Raw genomic sequence first — 19,210 nt, forward strand, 5'->3', positions numbered from 1 at the left:
CTTTATTGATCAAAAATATAGTGACAAACTTGAAAGTAATAATTTTTGAAGGTGATCTGTGTATTAAAAGGGAGATTGATCCTAGACTTTGTTGTCAGCTACGCAGTAAAGCCATAAGTGTTTGAGTAGGACATTTAGTCCTTATAAAGATTCAGTGGGTTTATAGAATAGATATTTGTTGTTATCAGAGAAGTCTTAAGAAATTATAAATGCTAGGTCTTAAACAGAAGAATTACTTGATGGTGGCATAGTTCATACACTAGGCTATTACCAATCTCAAATACTGTTGATTTTGTAAAATCATGTAATGTGCTATGCGAATCCCTGATTTATAATTGTCTGCTAGACTGCCCTGAAATTAAAGAATTTCATTATAAGGGAGGGAAGTGCATATGTCAGTTGGTTGGTTTTATTGTTTGTTTTTTTTTGAGATAGCCAAGTTTTCTTATTCCACATTCACAAGTAATAATTCTGGAATGTAGACACCTGCTATTTTGAGGAATTCCTTTTCTGTTTGTCAAAGGTAGTTGCATTCCTGAGAATGCATTTGGTTTTCTGTGTGGAATTACTAATTGCTGTATGAACGGCAACAGCAGGATCCTGAGTCCACTTAAAGGTGCAGATTGTGACAGACTCGTGGCTTTGGTATTGTTAGCCTTCATAAGGTGTAGTTGAGAAGATAAGCTTGGCATGGTCACTGTTTTTTTTTCCTCATTATTTCCCTGGTTCCTCCATGGACACTTTGTGGTTATTTTGCTGTTACTTTTGCAATTTTCTACTGTGGGATCCACAGCGGCTGGTAATGATGATGCTGATGTGCTGGTAAAGGAGACTGCTGCATCTTCTTGCGTGTTTCCGGAATCAAACTGTTAAAAATGTTTCTTTGTATCATTACATATCATCAATGCAGTAATAATTATCAACAGTTTGATAGCCTTCTGTTGAAGGCAGCATCTACTTCTGTAATTATTAGATGTGAACTTCTTCAGCATCTTGGGCAAAACTGACCTTTCCGTAACTATTTAAAATCTATAGGCAGTTTTGGCATTTGGGATGTGACATGCCTAGACTTCTGAGGTTACTTGAAGCTTTTTAGCTTGGTTGGCATTTCAGTATTGTTCCTGTTATCATTGGCGATTTCTCATGTAGGCTGCAAATACTACCCTCAGATAGATTGCTGCCTACCCTTGACTATTCAGTTAAATGAAGTCAAACAAACCACTTCTGTAAGAATAAGTAACTGCTTTATGATATTTGCCTTTTCCCAGCGTAGCTTTGTCATACTAGAATATAACTAAAATCTTCTGTGGCTAAACGTATTTAGATATGCATTTTTTTGCTTTCTTCTTCATCATTTGCTGTTAGTGAAGGAAAAAGTTACCATTGGAAGTTGTACTTTTAGCGTTTCAAGTTATAAAGCTTGTGAAATAGTTTTCCAAGAGAAACCACAGTCTATTATCGGTGAATGTTTTCAACATATTTGTCAGAATTGTGGGAAAAAGCAACTTTGCATGGGAGACTATCGGAGAGGAAACTGACAATTCCTCTATAGCCACAGAATGCTGTATGAATTTTGAGGACTGTTCAAGAGGATGCTTAAGATAATTGATGATCCCACTCCCATCCAATTTGGCAAATCATCTGAAACCTTCCAGTTTTTCATATTTTGAATTTCTACATCCACTGTCTTGCAGGCAATTAAGCACATCCAGCTTCTGGATGTGACTAAGTAGTGAAGTAGTAGTGAAGCTTACTTCCTTCAATGTGAACAAAGTTGTCCATACCCCTTAACAAGAAAGCATGAGCTGATAGATATTTTATTCCTGTGTTTATACAAGTAGGGAGATACAATTCCTGTTGTCCAAGTTCCTTATCCACCAAAGACTCTGAAGTGCACAGGGATGGAGTTGCTGTCAGCTAAAAATGTGATTACTTGTTATTGTCTTGAAATTACTTAAGACTTACACTTAGTACATTCCTGTGTGTCATAAGCACAGTTTTGAATGGTAACTTTCTTGCATATAAATGTTGACTTTTTTTTTTTTCCTGGCTGTTAGTAGCTGTAAGGTGAGCATGTAGGTCTACCTGGCTGTCTTGACAGCTGAGCTTGTGGTTTAAAAAATGCAATGAAGCTTAGTCTCTGTACAAGCTTAGCAGTTTAAAAAAAATAAAAAAAAATAGGCAAATAAATATATTTGCTGTTTGGGGATCTGTTTCTATATACTTTTTTCTACTTTTTTCATGCCAGAGAAACATAAGTTAATCTGCAGTTTCATGTGGTTCTGTTACATTACAGTAAATATTTCTTGCCTCATTGGGCCACCCACCACTCTCTTGAGTAGATTTTGTATCCCTCTTCGTTAGCCTTCTGCCTGGAAAGGAGGCTTTAAAAGAGATTAAAAAGTTAAGTGCATGTTTACTTTTTTCCCCTATTGACTGTCTTTTTTTCCCCTGAGATAGTTAGATTTTATTAATGTGGCAAATCAATTAAGTGTTCAGCATAAAACACTGGAAATTGTGTAATTTAAACAGATGGAACTGCAGCACTTTTGGGGAAAATTACATTCCTCCTTAAAGACAGTGTTATGCTTTAATACTATACTTGTATAAACAAGTTGGGCGCAGGTCAAAATGATAGCTTTATAAATTTATTGTAATTGCTTACATTATAATCTTGAAAGTGCATAGGCTTGGCCTTTTTTAAACTGCCTGGAATCCCTTGGGCATCGAGCGATACTCTCTCTGTGTATGATCAGAGAGAGCGAAGAACCAGAATAATGTGTGCAGCTGTTGGAGTCCATTTGATGTGAATTGGCAAACGCTGTGCTAAGTCTGTGCTCACAGCAGTAAATACACACTGCTTAGAAAACCGGTATTAAACCAAGAGCGTGACATTTTATACTATTTTTTTGTTCATGTCGGACACATGGTGTTAGTCAAAAATTACGCACGCAGATTACTGGAATGCACTTATTCAAGGAGTCCACATATCTTAGGCAAAACTTCATTCTGCCTGTAGGGGGTAGAGAGAACAACTTGGATAAGAGTCAAAGACTCCGGTTCGTGACTGGAAGATGCAATCAGTAGACAATCCTCACTGAATTACTTGGCAAACAGTAAGGCAGCAAACTACGAATGCGTCTTTTCCAAAGGATCTAAGTGTGACCTCCTGTTGACACAGGTCTGGATCTTCAGAGGTCTTTAGTGTCTCAGTGCACCTTTGGATCTGGATCTAAACTGACAAACTATTTTTAACTGCAATTTATTGCTGCGGACCTAACTGCTTGCAGAGAAGCGTGGGTAAATTTCTAACATGAGCAGATACACAGGACAAAGCAACGTGAGTAGGCAGTAATTTCAGTGCTCGGTACATAAGCTGAATCTACAGCGTTGCTAAACTACACTGCATGAGATTTCCACTTCAATTTGAGTAAGTTTTAATGAAGTTTTATTGAACATCGAATTGTGTGCCTACTTAAAATGCCTTTACTTGTCCTTCGGCTTGTCTCCGCTAGAAAAATTTCTGCTGGAGAATACAGCGGAGTCCCCTAGTGGAAAAACGCTGACAGAAGGAATTCTTGTTAACACTGCTATTCCACCTCTCCGAATAACGTGAGCTGACAGGAGTGCTCTGCTGTTGGCAGAGCTGTGTCTGCCTGAGAGCTTTGTGCAGTCACAGCTGGCTGGAGAGTGCCTTTTTTGTCCATGCCTCTGGCTGGAAAGAGCTCGGCTGGCCGAAACTTAGCACGGAAGCTACCCTTGGATGTCACGGCTTCAATGTGAGAATGGGCAATCTCGCTTGCAGGTCTTGTTCATTATCTGATGAGATCACAAACAAATTTAATTCCTTACAGTCAGGATCAGATAAGTGAAGTCTAAAAATGCCTGAATTTTTGTGTATATAAATAATGGTCATTAAATTGTGTTCCTAAAAAGTCTTGAGTTGTGCTAGGAGTACGAGCTGTCAAAAGTTTGAGGTACTGAATTTACCAGTTGGAGGTGATTCATACTCGATACTATTCCATGATTTCTGTGCTGGGGAAAATTGCTTCTCAATTCTTGCTTGTGACCTAGGTGCTAGGACTACTGAAACTTGAGAGGGGGAGAGAGATTCCTTATGGTCAGATGGATGCAGTGGGTACCCTTTACTTTTTTCTGCTGGAGCTGTGAAGCTGTTGTGTACAGGGATGTCTCTTTGGGCACTAAGTGGTTGCTTGATCCTTCTAGTAATGGCTTAAGAATATAGATCTGTCCAGGTGTGTGTGGCGTTAACGAAGGAGCTCCTACACGTGATCTCCGTGTAGGATGTGCTTTGCTTTAATTGGCACAGCTGCTCTTCCCGTGCAGCTCTGGTGTGACCCTGGGAAGGAGCAGCACAGGGACTGACTCAGCTGGGAAGCTTGGAGGACATGTGCTGGGGGTCTGGCAGGACAGGTGATGGTACCAAAGCAGGTGGTTCTTCAGGTGGGAGAGGACACAACCCTAAAATGTGGTGATGATGATGATGTGGTTTTGTTTTTTTTTTTAATTAAGAAAGCGATACAACTTTCTTCCGCACAGATCTGCTAGATTTGGTGAAGGATGGGGCCTCTGGCTAACTGGAAAAGGCATCTAAAGTTCCCTCGGAGTCTGGGAGAGGAGGGGCATGGCATTCAAGACAGACTCAAGTTTTCTGGCAAAAATACCGGCTAGAGTTGGTAGCCCGGGAATTTGCCAAGGAGAAAACTTGTTCAGTGTGTTCGTGGTTGGCCGGGTGAGTGCCATCAGGCTCAGCCCGAGAGAAGCGCTGCCCCGAAAAGAGGCTTTATCGGTACGCGGGGAGATGGTGGGGGGGGGGAAGGCGGCGGGGCTGCGCCGGGGCGACCGGCTGCGCTCGGATCTGCGCGACTCCTTGTCCCGGTTTCCCCTCGGGCCATGCGGGCCGACGGGACGTGGCGGCGCTGCTCTACCCCGGGCGCCCGGCGGAGACCCGCCGCCTCCCCCCGCCCGCGGGCGGCCCCGCGCTGCGGCGGCGGCGAAGTGCCGGCGCGGCACTTCCTGTCTGAGGCCGGCGGCGGAAGGATCGCGTGCGCCGCGCCGCCCCGCAGGAAGCGCTCCCGCCGCCGACCGCCGCTGCCGCCCCGCCGCCCTGCCTGCCGCCCCGCCGGGAGCGCGCCCCCGCCGCCGGCCTCCCCCCTTCCCCTTCCCTTCCCCCGCCGTCCGCCCGCCCGCCGGTCAATGTGAAGCCGTTCCGGCGGCGTAAACATGGCGACGTCCCTGCATGAGGGGCCCACCAACCAGCTCGACCTCCTCATCCGGGCCGGTAAGCGGCAGAGCGGCGGGAGCGGGGAAGGAGGGCGGGTGGAGGAGGGTGGTTGGCGGCGGTGCGGGGGAAGCCGCGGCGCACGCCGCGCTCCAGCGGCGGGCGGGGAAGCAATGGAGGGCAATCAGGAAGTGATCACCTTGGTAGCCGCCGGGCCGGCGTGCGGCCATCGGCACCGGCGGCACCTGCCTCCGGGGCGGGCGGGCGGCCCCGCTACCGCCGTTATCGCGGTGGCGGAAGTTGTGGCGGGGCGGGCGGAGGAGTTTTGCGGGGGTTTGCGCGTCCGCAGCGAGAACCAGGAAGTGTGTGTGTGCGAGATTGTTGTCCTCCCGCCTCCCCCGGCCCGGCCCTCCCCTCCTGCCGCCGCCACACCGTCTGAGCGGGCAGGCCGCGGACCGGCTCCCCCCCCCCCCCACCCTCCCCGGTGCCCTTTTAAACTCGGCGGCGGCGGGAGGAGGCGCCCGCGGCCCACGTGTGCGGGGCGGGGGGGGGGGGGGGGAGCGCGGCGGGGGAGCCCCCCCTCCCCCACGCGCGGTGCGTAGCGGAAGCGGCGCGTCCCCCCGGCTCGGACCCCCCCCGCCGCCCCCCCCCGCGCGCCAATGGGGGCAGCCGCCGTTGGCGGGCGGAGGGCGGCGGGGCGGGGCGGGGCGCAGCGTCCGCCAATGGGCGCGCAGCTGGCGGCGGAGCGGCGGCTCCGCGCGGCGCTGACGGGGCGCGCACGGAATTGGAGGGAAGCGGAGTGTAAACACGGAAGTGGCGGCGGCGCTGCCGCCGGCAGGCCGCACGTGGCCGCCCCTCCGCACGGCCCGCGAGCCCCGGCCGCTGCCGGGACAAGCGCCCTTTACCCGAGCTCGGGGACGCGTCCGGAACCGGGCGGGGCTTGGCCTCTTTGGGTTTTGTTAAATCCGCTGCTTGTAACAACGGGACGCACCGGTGATCCCGGGATTTGTGTTTTAACGTCAGCCCTGCAGAAAACATGAGCGAGGTTACGCCGCCCAAACAGGATGTCAGACCTTCAGTTCTGCGTCGTGCCATCTGTGATGGTGATTTTTGTCTTTACAACGTGGAGCTCAACTTTTTAAAGTTGCCCTTGGAAATCATAGGCAGCAGTACAGTGCGTAAGCACTATAGGTAATTAGTTGTGCGGTTAGTGCCTGGACACAAGCTAATTAAGAGTATACCTTAATACTGGGTTTGCCTTGACACAGCAGTAGGTTTGTACGAGCTTGAACGTGCACTAAAGGTGAATGCTCTCTCATTTACCAATGTATTAAGATACCCTTCTAAACAAGAGGGGCAAGTCACCTAATCTTTGTAATGGTTTAGTGTGTTTAATGTGGAAAAACACCCAGGGTTTTTGTAGGGAGGGGAACAAACCCCATACATGCGCAGAACCACCACACCACTTGCCCCCAAAGAACTCTGCTACGGAACAGAAAAAGCAGAGCATGTCATAAGCGTTTAGACACTCTGCTGTGTAGGATGGAGAAGACAGCTTCGCTTTCCGGGTAGAACACAGCTCCGATTTCTGCAGGACTCGCTACTGCAGGAGATTTCAGTTAGGTTTTTAATTTTGATTGTTGATTAATAGAACACGTTTAAGTTGTTGATTATTGTGTCAACAGCTTCTTAAGTCAGTGTAACCAGATTGCTTGCGAGCCAACCCTTAGATAAATAACAAATGACCTTTGTATTGCTCTTCCTGATGTCCGTAGCCCAGCCAACTTAATTCTTTTTTTTTTTTTTTTTTGATACTTGCATTGCAGTGAGGGATACAGATACTTATGCGCGTCTAGTATTCCCACCATCGTACTATCAGGATACTGTATCTCTTTACTTATGTATGTAGATGCTATCACGTGGATTTAAGAGAGGAATCCTCTATCCTGAGGGAGTATATTAATTATACCTTGCCTTTTCCTGTGACTCCTGGCCTCAGTGTTGAGAAAACTTCAGAGTGTTTGGTAACTGTGGGAAGAAAGCTGGACCAAAATTGTTACCACTTAAGGTTATCTTAATTGCTGGTAAGAGCAACTCCTAAATGACTTTACAAAGATATGCTTTGGCTTTCTAGCTAATATGTCTCTCAATATTGGGCTGATAACATATGGCTCACAGGGAGACAAGTATTTTGAGATGATTGCTCACATCTTCATTATTGATCGTGGATACGCAGTGGGTTATGCATCGTCCTTAAATTGTATGCAGCTGAAAGTCTTTTGAACGAGCAAAGCCAGGTTTAGGGAAATATGAAAAAATCCAAGGAATTGTTCTTCAGTTTCTGAACAAATGTCTGCCATAAAACAAGCAGTAAAATGAAAAGCTCTCTTTTCCAGTCAAGTGTTGCATACAGAAAGATTTCTGGGTATTACCTGTACAGGCAATTCAACTGTTTTTAATTAAAACGTGGCTTAAGCACTGTTACTACCTTCCACTGCTGTTTACCGTGGTCTTTTAAATGCTGAGATAAAACAAGCGTGTGAATGCCAATAAACTTTAATGAGGTCTGTTAGCATGTGTGTAGTCACTGTTGACTGAGTTCCATGCTTGGAATTGTGAATTCTTCGTTAAAGTACTGCTCTGGTTGCCTGATAGTATTAAAGGATAAGCTATTGTAAATCAGGTGGTACAGTTAAGTGTTGACCTTGTAAATGCAGACATTGATAGCTCCTCAGATAAAGAGAAGGGAGCTGTGTCGCAGTTTCAGAAAGTACTATTTTGAAAATTTCAGTCCATTTTTTTTTCCTCTCGTCACTTGCTTTAATTAATTTTTGTTACTCTTGTTTTATGTTAAAACTGGGGGCAATGTTTCAAAATGGATATGTTGCCAGTATTCTTTTCTGTAAAGCTAAAGTACAGCCCTATCAGACTTAATTACCAAGTTTGGTATTTTTTAACAGCTGTTGAGAGCCTTGAATAATCTACTGTACACCCTATTTGTTTAGAAAGTGGAGCTAGAAGACATTAGGTCAACATGAAGATAGATATCAACTAGCGTAGTTAACTGTTCACATTTTAAAAATTAAAATTACTTTATTTTCTAAGAGGATTTTTATTTTCTGAAAACAGACCAGAAGCTTTTTTTAATGAACTATTTTAAAATGAAGTGCTAAGTAATCAGATTTCTTCATAACAACAGTAAGATGAGGTTTGGTTTAAAAGAATGAAAGATGAGTGGTGGTGTGAGCTCTGATGTGTTCTTGATCAGTAAATGGCAGTTCTTACGTCACTCAGCTACCAAAGTCTGGGAAATTTACTTCCAGCCGCGTAAACTACTTTATACTTTACTTCGTTCAGGCGAGGGATACTCTTCTTTAAATGAATATATAAGGTAACAGAGCTACATCTTAAGTTGTTTACTCAAGCAATACAGTCTGGTTTAGCTTTGTGAATCTTGTATATGCGCACAGTGGTACCGTGGTTCATAATACAAGTATGATAAAAAATTTGTGAATCGGGCATTTTTAAAGAAACAGGTTGTACACGTTATTCTTTGGTTAGAAATTTTTCTGCCCGCTGTGATACTGTGCTTGTGCATCGCAACCTTGTATTTCCCGAGAGAAGATTAAGGTTGCTGTGATGATGTATGCTTGTATGGCACAAGCTTTACGAGCCTGAAAGGTATGGCGTAGTAAATAACTGCCAGTGGTTTTCTGTGGTGATGGTGTTTGACTGAAGTTGACATATTTTTTTTTTTTTATTGTGGAATCCTACTCCTTTGGTTTGCTTTTTTCCAGTCTGTCTTTATTGTGAGAAGTGCTACCAAGTGTTGTGATACCAGCATGATTTAGTTGATGACGCTTGATCTAGTCACCTGCAAGAACAACTGCCTGGTTTTCCCTTGTCCCATCCCCTTTCTGAGAGAACCTCTTTCCCCACTTCATCTTTTGGGGTATCTTTCCTAGTTGTATTTTTTGTCAGTATCACACCTCCAGACTGAGCACTCTGTCTTCTCCTAGTTAGACATTTTCTAGCATGGCAAAAAGACATTTTATGTGAAATTTGTATTGAGATACAAATTGAGATATGAATTTGCACTTGTCTCTTCCAAATGTGCTGGTGCAATAATGTTTCCTGAGCGCAACTGAAAACTTCTGAGCTAAAATCTTGGACTGGCGAAAGGAGAATGTAGCTAGCTGAGAAGACTTCAAACTTGGTAATAGCACTTATTTTAGTTAGCATTTTAATAGATGTTTTTTTGGCAATGTTAGGTTAGTTTGTTAACTGTCATGATAGACAGGCAGCACGTGTGTTCCAGCAAAAGGCAGAAGTGTTACTATTTTTTGCTTGATGTTTTTTTTAAGTGGCAATTTTAGTGGAGTCCTAAGTAACTGATGTTGGAAAAACGTTTGTGAAGTTTGTATTTTCAAATGTCAGAGGCTGTTGAGGACGAGATGGTGCTATTTTTATTGGAAGTGGAGGGGTTGCTTGGGGCAAAGGTTGGGTTGCTTCTTATCTCCTTGGCTCTGTTGTTAGGGTATTGCAGCCTTAGTCCCTGATGCTGGGGGGGGTTTGCCTCTCCTGTCCCTCCACTCTAACCCCTCAGCAGGATGCCATAATACTGGAAAAGTGCAAAGATGGCTTTTGGCTATCTTTTTTTGCCTCATTCCTGCTCTCTGCTATAAATACCTCTTACTTACAGGGAACAGTTTTGATGCTACACTACAGTAAATACTTTGGATACAAAAGTAGGAAACTTTTGTATGCTTTTAAGCATTTAGGAATAGATGACTTGAATAAGCCAGTTCAGTATGCTCTTACATTTGAAATTGGCAGCTGTTCTTTGAGTTTCTTTATAGAAGTCTTTTATGTACTGAACCTGATATCTGCGCAGAAGCAAGCTAACTAGTTGTCCCAAAAATGGTAACCAGCAGAAACAGAAATGAATATTGTACAGCTCTCTGCTGTGGGGGAGGCAGAGGTGTCGGTGAAAAAGCTTTGCTGACCTGCTTTAAATCTTTTTTTCATACTTTAGAATAATAATATGTTAAATGCTGATTTGGACTTTCTAATTTCAGTATTGGTGTAGAATTGATACATTTATAATGACTAGATGACTATTGTTTCTGTATTCTGAAGATCACTGGAAAGTTTTATCCAGTAGATGAGGGGAAACTTAGTCATAGATTTCTGTGCAACTGAAACTTCTCTTTAGAAAGAAAAATGTTTAGGTGGAGGGTTTCCTGCAGGGCAGGACCACTCAGTTTCAGTGCAGGTCTGACTCGGGACACCCCCAAACTGCTGCTTGGGAAAGAAACAGGAGCTTATTCAGGCACGGGGAGCACCCAGCACCTGCAGCTGGGGAAAGGGCTCAGGGTGCAAAACTCTTGCTGATTGCCACCAAGGGACAGAAGGTGCAGTAGAGACCCATTCCTGTAGCCTGATTTTCTGTGTTCTTAGGTAGGCTTTTGTTGTTCCCAGCCTTGCGTGAAGTGGTGGTGGAACGTCAGCTTTGTCAGGCATCTGCTATTCCAAAAGATAAAGCCCCCTAAATAGCATCCCGGGAGAGGGCGGCAGTGGGAATCCCAGCTGGTTCAGCGAGACATTTCAGTCGCCCAGAATTTTAAATTTGTGCATCTTCCAGATTTTGTTCTCTTTTAGGTTCTGGTTTATATGTTTAGTCTGCTGGCTAGTAGGTTTTTCAAGTTTTTAACCCTTGCATTTAAATAAACTGCAATATGCTGGAAGGTTTTTTTCCCCGTGTGTGCCTGTGTGAACCTGTTTGTATCTAGTGTTTTCTTGGGTCAGAAGCAGCACTAGCAGTATTTTTTCCCTGCTTTTCACTAAACAAATGTCAGGTTGTTTCTTAGTATCCTGTTTTCAGTAACAGGATAGGTGCCTTGAAGTTCTCGTAGAGAATCATTGCCGAATCCTCTTTAGTTCTCTGACGCCGGAGATAGATGACCCTGCTTACGCTAAAGATAGATTTCCTGGGCTGCCGGCTGCCTGGCTGGAGCGGTTCAGCTTCGAGCAGATGGCCATAAATGGAAAGAGCAACTGGAGAGAGCCGGCCCGGCGTACCTTAGCCAGCGTGGGGATGATGTGCAACAGGTGTTTCTGCACTCACCGCTTTTAAAAACCTTTCCGAGGGTGAGGAATATAGAGTTGGCCGTGAATAGGATTGTAGTTTTAATTGATAAGTTAGGAGGTTTCTTAGCGTTGCTGCCGTGTTCGAGTTGCTGTGGTCTGCGCTGTGGCAAACTTAAATGCGCTGTCTTGAAGTTACTTCAAATTATTGTTGATTAATTACTTAGTTTTCATAAACTTTCAGAACTTGAAAAAAAGAGATGTTTTTACCTTATTCCTTAGTTATCGCTTAAAAAAACCCAAACCCTGCATAGTGTTTGTTGTGCTTTGTGTTTTGTTTTTTAACAACCAAGCCTGCTAAACCCAACTCACAGATATTTTTAATGTCAGAAAATCAAACTGTTTATATCTGTTTTGCAAACTAATCTTGTGTTTGTGTGTATACAAATATATATATTTATCCAAATAGACTGAAAATCGGGAGAGAGGTTACCTTTAGATTTTAATGGGATAATAGTTGAAGATGCTACTACTTCCCTGCTCTCTGTTTTAGTTTGTAACCGTCCTCATTACAATCTGGTTTGTTCTGGTTCACTTGAAAGCAGAAGACAAATCCCAGAAGTCTGCTTCTGTAAGCTCTTGAATGCTTCGTAGAAATGAGGAGCTTGGTTGTGAACCAGAAATCTAATCCAAGAAGTGACAGTGTTGATTCTGCTTGTCCCATGTCTTTCTAAATATTTCTGTTGATAGGAAGGTATAAAAGGTGTGAAGGCACCTGACAATTTGGGATTTTCATGTTTGAGACTGAGTAGTGCAGTTGTACAGCAATACATGTGGTGTTTTATAAGTATTCTGTTCTCATCAATTTATTTTTTTTTCAATCATTCTACAGTGGAAGCATCAGTTCATGGAAGTAATGTGCACTGCACGGATAAGACAATTGAAGCTGCAGAGGCCTTGCTTCATATGGAGTCTCCTACCTGCCTGAGAGATGCCAGGAGTCCTGGTATGTCAGCCACGGCTTCTGCTCCGTGAGCCGTTTCTCCTTCCACTAATTAGTAGAACAAGCAGATTAGGAAACCTGCTTCTGTGGAGAACTGTATGCTGTTACTTATTTCAAAGCTACCAATTTCTTGATTTCTCCCCCCTGTAACAAGCATACTTACAGATTAAATCATTTATCTGAGAGAGGTTGTTGGGTAGAGATCCTTGAGTAGCCACATGTTTAAAATAAACTTTTCCGTCTGAACATTAGGAAACGCTTTTTTACTGTGCGCGTGACCGAACACTGGCAGAGGTTGCCTAGAGAGGCTGTGGAGTCTCCATCCTTGGAGGTACTCAAAAGCCCTCCGAACATGGTCCTGGGCAAGCAGTTCTAGGTGGCCCCACTTCAGCAGGGGGTTGCACTAGATGATCTCCAGAGGTCACTTCTAACCTCAACCATTCTGTGGTTCTATGAATTTGACATTTTAAATTGCTAAAATAAAGAGTTATTTTAAGGGAAAAGTATTTTAATCTGTTTTTCTATTCAGAAAGAGTATCTGGGTATACTGTGTTACAAAGTGTTATCGGTTTGAAAAAATAAAACTTGATGATTACTTTAGCTTAGTGTTCCTTCTGAAGTTACTTAATATATGTTGGATGAAATAATGGTCAGACTGAAACCCAAAAGCTACAAAATAGGAAATGGAGATGGGAATAAGGATCAAAGATTAAGCTCTAATTTGTTTCATTTAAAGTTGAGTTTAGTTCTAAAGAATATCAGTATGATACTTGTCGTATGCCTAACGATACTGGCAAGCATGCATGGTTTTGGGAATTGGATTGATTTTCTATGTGACAGGTTGTTGGAACAGAATCATGCTATACTATTGCATATGCTTTGTTTAAAATAATTTAATGTAAGATACATTAAAATAATGGGGTAGAAACTTCATCAGATACTCAGATACTCTTTTTTTTTTCTTTTCTTTTTTTTCCTTCCCTCATAGTGGAAGTTTTTGTCCCTCCTTGTGTGTCAACCCCAGAATTTATCCATGCAGCCATGAGACCTGACGTGATCACAGAAACTGTGGTGGAGGTATCAACAGAGGAATCTGAACCAATGGATGCGTCTCCTGTTCCAACTTCCCCTGATATCCATGAACCAATGAAAAAGAAAAAAGGTTTGTATGGCCCTTCGTAGACACAATCTCAGAATTTATTTCTGATGTGCACTGCTGCAGGTGATACTGGTGGAGCTAGGTTAGATGATCTGATTTTTCTGCTCATACAATCAGACTGATTGGACTCTGAAATGTGAGTTCTTAGAAAATGAGTCTGCATCAAGAAAAAAGGAAAAAAAAAAATCAAGAGAATGGTCTGTGCCAAGCCATAAAGGAAATTGATGTCTTTGTTGATGTGTTTTTTAAGCATGGTTTACAAAGGGGAGATAGGGTAGAGAAGGATTCGAAGAGGACTTGTGTAGGTAACCATTGGTGTCTGAAATACGCATACATTTGGAGAGTGGGTAGACTCAGTAATCTTCTGGTGAAATGACAGGATAAATACTAGCTTACAAAACCATAAATCAGTTTGCAAAATCAGTACAAAGATCTACCTTATGAGAGAAGTATCTTATTTGTCTGATTGGCGTGTCTTGGAGGAGAAACTATTCAGAACAGCGTTTGAGTTCTGAGCATTCAGTTACGAAATGAGAGGTTGGCACCTGGTGAGGTTTCTCTCCGGTCTAGCGGTTTTCTTAACAGGCATCAATACAGTTCTCATAACTATAGGAATATGGTTTTATTAGAGCTTCCAGACATGCTAAGATGGACTATATACTTGTAATTTAGAGGAAAAGAAAATGCAATGTAGTGATAAAGTGATATAAATCTAAGATCTGTGGATTTCTGATTTAATAAAAACATGCACACGCAGATAACTGTAACTCTACTGTAAATTACATGAGCAAGAAAATGATGATTAAAGCTTTTCTGTAGCTATAGTTGTACACTGCATTTAAACTATTTCTCTATATTCCACTGTCTGTCTGAATGGTCATTACTGGGCAGATCGCATTACAGTGCTGTGCTCAGGAAGTTCAGAAATTTTATGAAGGTTATTTTGTAAATATCTTTTTCCTATTGCAGAACCCAGATCCCTGCTTTTAAGTGTGCAAGGTTATTCGGCCATAGTTACAGAGCCATAACTTTTGTCTTCATAATTAATGCCTTTTGAAATTCAATGTTTAATGAAGAACATTGTTCATCAGCAAAAATTAATGCTCTTGTGCCTGAGGTAGGAGAGTTAATTGTTGCTGCTTGCCTTTAACGGAAGGCAGAAGCACGGGCTGTTGACAGTCTGCTGCCCTGGGGTATGATATTCTTCCCTGCTTGGGCCTGTTTACCTTGAGTAAAAAGGTCACTGAAGTGTGAAAGGATGAAGGAGCCGCAGGTCTTGCTGGGAGAGGATTTCCCTGGCAGGGGAAGGAAGGCGGCTCCGAGCCTGCCGCCTGCTGAGGAGTCCCCTCCTCAGCCTCCTGGCTCAGGGGCAGGCGGAGGGTCAGAGGAGGTGTGTGGGAGCCCTGCCAGCCCCCAGCGAGCCGGGGGAGGGCAACCCCATGCTGGGCAGCAGGCAGGTGGGGGCTGCGGCGCAGGTAGGCTCCCAGCACCGCATTGCCAAGGCTGCGGGTGCCGTTTTGTAGCCGTCTTAATGCTCCACTGTTTGTGAATCTTGTGCGGCACCACTTGCACACTGAAGTGGAAGGTGCAAGGTGGAAATGAATGTTTACGATTTCAGTAGTAAGCTTTCTTAGGAAAACTGATGCTTTGACACCCATACTAGAATCCCAGACACAAAGCAGAAGAAGAAATAAGAAAATGCATGCATTTCTTCTTTCAGCAAAGCCAAACTATAAAATGCTTTTATTCTGCATATGATTAATACTTCCCCTCCGCCCCCGTGTTTTATGTGCAGCTGGCCGTAAACCGAAGACCCAACAATCGACTATATCGGATGGGTCTCCAGATCTAGGCATAAAGAAGAAACCTAGAGAAGGCAAAGGTATATTTTTCTGTTTATCAAGTCTTTGAAAATATGCAGTGTGTATTTATTGTATCTGTCACAGGAAATATACAGATCTTGAAAAGTTTGGTGGAAGAGATTGTACTGACTTCATTAGAGTTTTCATTTTATTTGATGTCTTCAAATTTGCACAAGATCTTGCACAAGGATGTGTGGAACTGCCTAGAAGTGCCCTGTAATACACTCTGCAGTTAATAGGCTTTCTGATTTTTCATTTGCTTTGCTTTGTGTTTATTGACTTGTGCTGTCTTTTGTGTTGTGTGTTAACTTACTGTTAGACACATAGTTTGTTGAGAAAGTATAAGCAGCTTATGGGTGTTTGTAATGGTGATGGTTGAAAATATGTTTTCTTAGTTGATTCACAAATTTCGATGGGAGTATGTTGCTTGCCTAACAGATTGAGTTTGGCTTAAGGGGAAAACCAAATGATGATGTGTTTCTTTAGTGGTTGAGTGAGGGATTTTGTTGCGGGAGAGTCATACTTTTCTGATGTTTCTCCTGATAAATAGTGGGTACTTTAATGGACTCCAAGCCCCTGCTGTTCACCCATCAGGGAGACAGACTAGGCCATTTGCTTACAGGTTACCTTTGAGTTGGCGTACAGTTACAGTTCCACTGGTTATAGGTGAAGAATGTGGATCTCTTTTCCACTTACCGCACTGAAAGTTGTTTGGAGATGTTGCTGTGGTTAGGAGAAACAAAGTTTAGTGACTTTCAGTGGCAGCGTACTAGCTGAAAGAGTGCGCAGTGGTCAGCTCCACTATTATTTTGGGATTTGTTTGAAAGCAGGATCTCTGCTGTTTACATAATTCCTTATCTGGGTTCAGCTCCTGAGCAGTCACATTTGCCACTAGGGCAAGGAAGAATAGGACTGACATCGTGCAGATGTTAACTCATGAAAGCCAGCGCAAACAGTAATTAAATTTCCCTGCAGTGGCCACTCTCGTTGTTTTCACTTTTGGGTGTAGCAATGGACCTCAGTGAAGATCACCGATCTTTGCATCTGCTGTACTTAAAAGTACATCTTGTTTAATCTTCCTTTTTATTTTTGAGTATTCTTAAAGCCTTCTTAGCTTGCTTTCTAGTTCTGATTTCACTATTACAGCTTTCCATTATCTGAATAGTACTTGTAACGTGTCCCATTTCCTAGTTTACTGCCCAAATAACTTTGAGAAAGGAGGCCTGTATTTGTGTCTTTTCTAGTTTTTGTCTGTACTGGTGATTTCACTCTATAGCTGAAGTGGGAGATGGTACCGCTTTGAGGGTTTTTTTTGTTGTGTTTTTTTTTGTTGTTTTTTTTTTTTTTTTTCCTGTGGATGCGCGTAATGATCTACTTATGTCTTGTTCTCACAAGCTATCTCTTTCCGTATTTTACACTATGGCTGGCATAAAATACTTTTTTGTTTCTTAGTACATGCTAAGTTGATGTCCTGCAAAATATTTTGTTACTGGATTTATTTTTTGTTATTTATTTTACAAAATTACTTGCAAATATAGGCTGTTTTGAATGCAGCATGTTTTTGGAAAAACAGGAATTATTCCTAGAGCTCAGTACTGTCAGCAGAGTTAAGTCATGGAGGAGGAGGAGGACAGTTGGTTGTGCACATTTGGAAAGGGGATTGCTTGTTGTCCGTGTAGGTACCCTTTCCTTTCTGCCTTCCTGATACTTTCTGGTGCAAAGTAAATGCAGCTGTAAATCTGATTTAATTGTGCCCTTCAGTTCCTTATACAGGAGGAACTGGAGACTTCTTAATATTTTTTCATAAAGTGAGATGGTAGTATTTTTTCTGTCCTCACAGAGTGGATTGACAGTTTGTGCATGGTTTCCCATTCAATATTTTGTTTTTCATTTGGATAAATACTCTTTTTAAAGTGTAGGCAGTTGGAGGGAGCCAAACTGGCTTTGAGCCTCTTCACATAGATGCTGGTTCATTGATGCGCACAATGCCTTGTATCGTTCACATACTTTCTGGCTGTTAATCCTTCTATTTTGAGATGACAGCTAACATTTTTAAGTAGCAGGCAGCTGTAATAATTGTCTAGCCGCAAAAAATTCTTTCATTGTGCAAGATCTACAAAAAAAAGTACGTTTGACTACCATGCTGGACTTTAGGGATGCTTAAGAGTAGCACGAATATAAACCTGTTCAGATAATATGTTTTACAGCCATGTCTGGTTTTGCCTCAGGAGTCTGTGAACTTGGATTCATGGTATTAGAAAAGACTGGTTCTAAGAAGAAAGGGTTTAAAAATCGTTCAAAATTGTATTAAACATTCCTAAAATAACCCGTTTGTGTTAAATGCATAGCAGCTGTAGCTGGCATAGCAGCCTACCTGAAGTATCACTGGCTTATGATTAGTATAGGTATTGCATAGTCCTCCTGTGGAAAAAAAGTTATTTAGGTCAACACAGAGTATGAGGCAAAAGAAAAAGCTGCTGAGTCAGCAGCATCGGTCTTGCAGAAAAATTAGGCACTTTAAGGAATGATTTCTCTTGAAATTTCTGTTTACTTTCTAGTACTGAAGTCCACTTTTATTTTCGTAGAGAGTCTGTTGCAGACCTACAGCATTTGGCGGTGGACCCAAAGATTGTATTTCTGAGGAGCTAAGGGGAAAAAAAAAAGATTAGTTCCCTAAAATCTAGGATGATTGCAGGATTCCTGAGTTCTCGTGTTGACTCTTTACCTGTATATGTCCTATTCAGATGTCTCTGAAATCTAGTGGAAGCTGGATTTTGGTAGCTCTTCAGTCAGTACATGCTGTTTTTTTGGAATATGTGGTATAAAATATTTGTTCTCTGCCTATGAGGTAGTCTTCTAGAAGATGGAAACTGTAATTTGTTTTACTCTGAGGTTTTTCAAAGATAGCTAACTTCTTGGAGTCTGCAACAGTGGTCTCTAACCTGCATTAATGTATTTGAATTTTCTTCAGCATGGCATAACAAGTGCTATGCTGGGCCACTAAATCTCAGGAATTAATGACCGTTTTTCAGAAAAAAAAAATAAATTTATTTTTATTTGGCCTGTGTCACTCCTTGGAAGTGTGATCAAGTGAAGAATTGGGATTATCGTTCTGAGGTTATTCTTGTAGCTCTGTTTTAGTTCTGCCTTCTCAGATAACTTGAGGAGTCTTCTCCAGCTGTACAAATTGGAGTGTCATCTGTTTTTATTCCTTCTGCTTCTCTTCCCCTTTTCCTAGATGCAAATGGTGTAGTCAGAGTACAGACAACCCCCATGCTATGTTTTATGCCATCCTGCCATGTCACTGTCATAAACCCCATCTTGGGGTTTCTCCAGGGGAAATGGTACACCTCTTGAATACCTGAGAAGTACATTAAATTTTTCTTCTGTAGGCTGACTTTGTTCTATATCCCCCTAATTACGGAAAGGTACGTGGGATTTCTGCCATATGAATACTTGTAGCAAGAAGTTGGCCTGGCTTTGGACATAGCAGGACGTTGGTTGCTCTGCAACGTATATTTAGCAAGTGTCAGAACATAGGGCTGTCACCAATTGGTGTGAGAGCCCCAGGTCCTGGACAGCAGGTTATGCCACCTTATCACAGTTGAGTTGGTTTGTTCTCAAAGGTTGTATGCCTTTTAAAAATTACTATTTCATAGCCTCCTGTCCTTCAGTGTCATAAAATGCACTGGCATTTCCATTCCCCCTTTAACCAAATACAGGAAGAAAATTCTGAGCTCTCATCCTGCCTCTGCCGAACAGATGTAGGTTGTAGTCACTTGGAACGCCCTCCCACGCTTCTCTTCCAGAACTGAGAATGGGCGCTGGATTGAACAGGCTCCTGTGCTATATAGCAG

General features: G+C 42.8%; 1 protein-coding gene across 11 annotated transcripts in view; it reads left to right on the plus strand.

Moving 5' to 3' along the window:
• The window catches only part of ELF2 (E74 like ETS transcription factor 2), a 45,650-nt gene that overhangs the window by 16,049 nt on the left and 10,391 nt on the right, over positions 1-19,210 (plus strand). For 7 of the 11 annotated variants that reach the window (XR_012587242.1, XR_012587243.1, XR_012587245.1 and 4 more), the window contains 3 exons: positions 12,222-12,335; positions 13,321-13,494; positions 15,287-15,373. Coding sequence is in view for 4 of the 11 variants with exons in the window: in XM_074588935.1 (XP_074445036.1) it covers positions 12,222-12,335; positions 13,321-13,494; positions 15,287-15,373 (375 nt within the window). In the remaining 7 variants the exon portion in view is untranslated. Of the gene's footprint in view, positions 1-4,990; positions 5,303-11,185; positions 11,393-12,221; positions 12,336-13,320; positions 13,495-15,286; positions 15,374-19,210 lie in introns of those variants that run through there. The other 4 variants (XR_012587244.1, XM_074588936.1, XR_012587246.1 and 1 more) reach the window with 3 other exon arrangements.

The sequence above is a fragment of the Larus michahellis genome, chromosome 5 (assembly GCF_964199755.1).
Source record: "Larus michahellis chromosome 5, bLarMic1.1, whole genome shotgun sequence".
Classification (NCBI taxonomy): Eukaryota; Metazoa; Chordata; class Aves; order Charadriiformes; family Laridae; genus Larus; species Larus michahellis.